General features: G+C 37.5%; 1 protein-coding gene across 2 annotated transcripts in view; it reads left to right on the forward strand.

Moving 5' to 3' along the window:
• The window catches only part of MOSPD2 (motile sperm domain containing 2), a 46,484-nt gene that overhangs the window by 36,444 nt on the left and 4,040 nt on the right, over nucleotides 1-6,000 (forward strand). Inside the window, exons 11-15 of one of the 2 annotated variants that reach the window (XM_011362962.2) lie at nucleotides 557-653; nucleotides 1,479-1,575; nucleotides 1,959-2,088; nucleotides 4,250-4,352; nucleotides 4,935-5,994. In XM_011362962.2, coding sequence (XP_011361264.1) covers nucleotides 557-653; nucleotides 1,479-1,575; nucleotides 1,959-2,088; nucleotides 4,250-4,352; nucleotides 4,935-5,072 — 565 coding nt within the window. In that variant the 3' untranslated portion in view covers nucleotides 5,073-5,994. Of the gene's footprint in view, nucleotides 1-556; nucleotides 654-1,478; nucleotides 1,576-1,958; nucleotides 2,089-4,249; nucleotides 4,353-4,934; nucleotides 5,995-6,000 lie in introns of those variants that run through there. The other variant, XM_011362963.2, reaches the window with a different exon arrangement.

Consider the following 6,000-nt stretch of genomic DNA (forward strand, 5'->3'; position numbering starts at 1 on the left):
CTCCAGTTCCCACCCCAGATTTTATTTCTGTCTTCATATTTCTTCTTCCCTATTACAGAGAAAAAGCTTTTTTTATGTAGTAAAAAATTATTCTGTTACTTGAATACATCCCTAACGATCTTTCTTTTTAAGTAATGCTCTTCTCTGTTGGTATATAAAAATACGCCCCATTCTAATCTGTTTGTAATTAGGTAAAGCTGAAGCAGCAATTCCTTCTTTGCTTTATTATCTATCATCTTCCCAAGAGTTTAAGTAAATGCTCTTTATGGTGGTGCTGATTATAGGACTAATTCAGAATCTTTCTTATCCTCTCTCTGTTCCTTCCTCCTTTGCTTTTGATCTTGGCAAAACCATAGGACTTTTTAAATAGCATGCATTGAATCAATAAGATTAAAATGCAAAATATATTAGGTAATTATTTTGTAATCTTGTCTTTTTGATGAAATCTCTTTATACAAACAAGTGTAAAATAATAACCGATGTTTTTCTTCAAGCTAATGATTACGTTGTCATTTATTCTGAGTAATACAAACGACTTGTTTTTGTCACCACTTAGCCCAGCAGAAGAACTGTATTTTGGAAGTACAGAATCTGGAGAGAAGAAAACTTTAATAGTGTTGACAAATGTAACTAAAAACATAGTGGCATTTAAGGTAAATTTCTGAAAGAATAAATCATGTGTGAAACTTTGACATGGGAAGTGATTTTAGACTTTTTTTTGACATTTTAATTGAAAGATTGATCATTTTGAATTTAGACAATGTTTTTATGGTATTTTTAAGCATGTCATACTGCCTTCTAGTTCTAACCATGTGACATGAAATAATGCCCGAATTAATCCCAGGGTTTAACATTTGTTGTAAATTAAAAAAAAAAAAAAAGGAAAACGAATGATTTATCATAACAGTGAAAAATAAAACTATAAAATCAAATGTACGTTTCTCCAAGGTAGTATATATTTAGGAGTATAGTTTATACTGGGTACTAACCTGATACAGAGCATTAAGCGTAACAAGACTGAGCCTACCACCATCCTGTACTGTAGGTGTTATTTCCTTAAATCATCTATTTAAATTTAACCACTAGGATGTCTGGATGTCCTTTGATTAGCTACTGTGTTGTTTTTTTTTTAATTTCTGAACACTATTGTACCGTGTTCTCATGCATTCAGTTTTTTTAATATGTATCATTAAATTCAGGCAATGAGCAGACAGAATAACTATCTGACAGATGGAGTAATTTTTTTTAAGAGGAAGACTGAGTGACGATTGGACTTAAAAGATGAATGAATATTTATTTAAATAGCTCGAGATCCTTTTTTTTCTATTGGTGGGGTAAGGGACATTCTATGCATAACCACCAAGCTTACTTTATAAATGTAGGTTATTATTAACTGCTGATTTTGTTAAAAGTCCTTCTTAAACCATTTCCCCCAGAAAGCATAAAGGTTATTATGTGACTACTGTGTTTATAAACAGGTGAGAACAACTGCTCCAGAGAAATACAGAGTCAAGCCCAGCAACAGCAGCTGTGACCCTGGCGCATCAGTTGACATAGTTGTGTCTCCCCATGGGGGTAAGTTGTCCCTTGATGACCACTTGGGGGGACCTGGGGCTGGGCGATGATTCAGCGGAGCTGGACTAGAATCTAGAAATTAAGTGTCAGCAAATCACTTCACTGCACTGTAAGCGTGTTTTCCCACGTGTAAAATGAGATGGGCAAATGAGTCTCTAAAGCCCTTCCCAGCGTTAAAAAATTAATTGAGTAAAATTGTTTAAACTGATGCCAATTGAAATTGAATTTCAAAAAAGAAGTCTTCATTTTTAGAACTTTTTTCTTTTTATGGTAGTTTCACATTATTTTTCCTTAATGTTTTTTTCCAGAATAATGCCTTAAGCCACATATATAACCCTTTATAGATTCCTGTTTATATAATAAGCTGCCCTTTTGGAATGCAGGTTTAACAGTCTCTGTCCAAGACCGTTTTTTGATAATGGCTGCAGAAATGGAACAGTCATCTGGCACAGGCCCAGCAGAATTGACTCAGTTCTGGAAAGAAGTTCCTAGAAACAAAGTGATGGAGCACAGGTATGCTTTTTACTCACAGGCCGAAAGAAAATTCTGAAAGAAAAATGTGCCTATGTGGGCTGTGCAGACATACCTTTCTTCCAGAGTTTAGCAGACATTGAGGCATATAGTGTGGGCCCTGAGTTCTGCAAGACTGTAGGATACCCAGGTGAATGAGAACTAGAGTTTCTCAGGATGGTTGCTAATAGCAGACACTTGTTTACAGGCAGTATAAGAATCTGGATGTGTTAAAACACAGATCTTGTCTGATAACTACAGTATAATCATGGGTGGGAAGAATACCTCTTAGCACTCAGTCAGGGTCCCTGTGAGTAGGGACTGAATAGCCACTGATCTTTTAACTCTTCTCTGAATTTGGTAAATACCTTCTTAAAGTGGCGGGCAAAAAGAGCCTTGTCATTTCATCTTGCTAAGGCAGTCCCTTGCTAGCCACTATATTGCTTCGAGTCCTCCTTTCAATTCGGTCTTTCCTTAGATACCAGTAAGAATTTTTTAGGAGGAAAGCTCTCTACTTTCCAAACATAGAAGGTTTTTCAATTCAAAGGATCTATTGTCTGGCCATTGACAGGTAGGATCTTATCTTAATCTCCATATCAACTCAAACCAATAAGCCTTTTTTTTTTTTTTTATGGCTTAACCACGGACACAAGAGTTCTCCCGAAAAAGGGTTCAAAAATGTAGTCCTCACAAGATCAGAAAATTCATTCCAGAATTAGCATAAGAGCAAAACCCTTCATTGTCTCAGGCAGCAAGAATGGTGTAGTATAAAAGTGTCTGAGGTTTCCCACAAGAACATGAGATGCCTCTAGTCACAGATGCACTAATCAGTGACACTGGTCAGGTACTACTGGAATGGGACTTTTTCAGCACTTAAGATACATGAAGGTTGAGACAACAAAGGCCCCTTAGGGACGAGGACCCTTTATGACAAACTCCCATGGGAGCTGGCACGGTCAGACAAAGAGAATGCTGCTTGTCACTCTGTGTCTCAGATCCCCAAGCCTATTCGGCTGGCTACCAGATGCATGCGGACACATCCATTCTCCAGCTGGCAGAGACCAGAGAGAACATTCTCACTAGTCACAAAGCCAAGCTCTTAAGACATAGAACAAGATGAAAGGAAAATCTCTTTGGACCTGTGGTTCTCCTTCTTATGACAAATGACACGAGAGACATAAAACAGTGAGCATCTCTGGGAGGAAAAAGGATCAACAGAAACAAAGAACACTCATAACAAAAATCTCTACTAAAGTCACTGTCCCCAAAGAACTAGTTCAAATATTTCTCCTTCTAATCTAAATTTAGAAAGGAAGGGACACAGTGAAACTTTTCCCTTCCCCTCTCAGCCTGCACAAGAGTAAGATTTGCAAGAGCTAAGTTTGATAAGAATTCTTACCCTTCCTTGGCTTCTGCCAGTCTTTCAAGATCCAGTCTGCAGGCTCCCAAGCCAGTACGGGGTCTCAGCAGGACCCATGTTAAGTCACCAAACTGTAGATAAGAAAAGTAATTTTCTTTTACCCTTCTGGGTTCTTGGCTGAGACTCCCCCACTCCAAATCAAAGATTAACAGAAGGAAAACAAACAGAAGAAGTTAATACTAGGTACTCCTCCTGTACGAATTGGAGAGATCCTGAAAACAGTAAAACTCCCCAAATGCCCCAAGGCGCCACCTTAAACACCATCTCCAGCAAAAGACAAAGGAAGATGTTAGGGGTGGGGCCAGGTTATGGAGGTTATTGGGAAAGGCACAGTTATACAGATATAGGTCATTGCCTTCTCCACTGATGAGCCATTCAAGAGATTGAGTCACCCTCCTCTTCCAGGTACAGAAAGGGAGGCACCCTTACAAATGGAGATTTCCCTTAGAAGTGTAAATGTCTCTTACAGAAGAGTAACTTCTCGGTCTTCACAGCTTTTCCACTGTCTGTGTCTTTAAAAATAATCAGCTCCAGATAATCCTTATGCCAAAGAGGCATTTTTGGAGTGGAAAATTCTGTTCCCTTCAGAGATAAGGGGACTGCTACCTTAGGTGTATCTGGGGAGAGGAATGAGTACTTTCCCCTGCGTTACATATATTTCTGTGGTTTTTGTTTTATATTTTACTTTTATTTTTTAAAAAATCATTAAAATTTTTAAGTTATGTTTCCTTTGGATTTTCATAGGTTAAGATGCCATATTGTCGAGAGCAGTAAACCAACCACTCTTACATTAAAAGATGGTAGTTTTAACGTGTCAGATAAAACCAGTGAAGATATGTGTCTACAAGTAAGTGTTCATTCTTCTTAACTAAAACAAAGTTCTTTATGCTAATTAACATTAGAAATCCATTTTTTCCCACTGACGTAAGGAAAACGTCTGGCATAGACACGACAGAAATGCTCTCTTCTTTGTGAAGGGAGGCCAAATCAGAAATGGTAAGCAGCAAGTTACTTGTAGAGATCTACTTTTTAAAAGCTCTGGCCATTTGAATTTGAACTAGGGACCATATAGTAAAGCACACAGAGCTTTGGAGAGTAATCAGAAAATTTGATCCCATAGGAAATGTACCATGTAGTTCATGTAAAATTTAAAAAGATGGAGTTGGGGGCGGGGCTCTCTTTCTGAGCAGCTAGTTTCAGTACTTCCGAGAAGTGATTGCTCATTTTTCAACTAGAAAACTAGACCTCTTTAAAACGAGAGTAAGCGGATAACAGGTCCGTTCACCAGACAAATCTAATTCCACATTGCATTTCCAGCTCCCAGCCTTTCAGAGTAAATGTTTGGATTTCTAATATTCCTGTTTGTCATTCACATGAATAATGTACTGTTTTATTGATACAACTCTTTCATCCTTTTTCCCCTCTTTAGCTCAATCGTTTACTAGAAAGCAATAGGAAGCTCGAAGACCAAGTTCAGCGTTGTATCTGGTTCCAGCAGCTGCTGCTTTCCTTAACAGTGCTCTCGCTTGCTTTTGTCATCTCTTTCTTCTATTTGTTGTACAGTTAAAGAAGTGGTGCTCAGTAGGATACATGGCTCTTTTGTCCATTAGTTGAAAAAAGTAAGACCCAGAACATCTCCAGCGTGGTACTAACAGCATCACACATAGTGCTTCCTAAAAGGAAATGTGCAACACAGGGAAATAGATACATGTCTTGAAAATGAACTGTTAGAATAAGGAAACACTGAAGCAATTGATCATAAAAGCGTATTAAGCTAGTTGTTAAAGTAAGGCACATCCATTGTGTAAATTAATAGTTGAGGCATAACTTATTTTTTCCTTTTGATTTGAGTACTTTTAAAGCTTAAGTTTTATCTATGTATATGAGCTGAACTGAAAAGTATAACATGCTTTGTTGCAGCCAAAAAGTGTAATCTGCTTTTTTTATGACATAATTATTACAGCTGAGCCAACTTATTAGCTTTTCTATACTGTGTATATAGAACATGTATATTGGGGGAGGTGAAATAGAGTAATTTCTGTAATCACGACTTTGTAATTTTGAGAATTACTTCCAGACGCTAGTCAATATTCTTTGGGAATGTAAAACTATTTAATGCCAAACCACCTTTTGCCTTTGTTTCTTACATGTCTTCCTTAACAACCGGCCTTTTATTAATCTTGAACTTTTTAATGAACACTCTCAGAATTTGGGAAACGAAGTTTGGTTGGATTTTCTTTGAATTCTGTTAGTGATATGCAGAGGGAACCTCCCGTCCCACTTTCGAGTCTTTCTAATGCCATTTCATGTTGCTCCTATGGCCGGACCCTGAGCCTTTTGCTTCATTTATTCTAAAGGCCTGATCCTCTATTGCACCCTCTTTACCCTCTTTTCTAAATGAAAAGAGTTAAAGGTTTTTAAATAGTTTTTGAGATGCACAGCGGTATCATTCGTTTACATTTCAGTTCCTTGTTAGAGTCAGCCATGAAAAAGGA

Source organism: Pteropus vampyrus, unplaced genomic scaffold (assembly GCF_000151845.1).
Source record: "Pteropus vampyrus isolate Shadow unplaced genomic scaffold, Pvam_2.0 Scaffold81, whole genome shotgun sequence".
Classification (NCBI taxonomy): domain Eukaryota; kingdom Metazoa; phylum Chordata; class Mammalia; order Chiroptera; family Pteropodidae; genus Pteropus; species Pteropus vampyrus.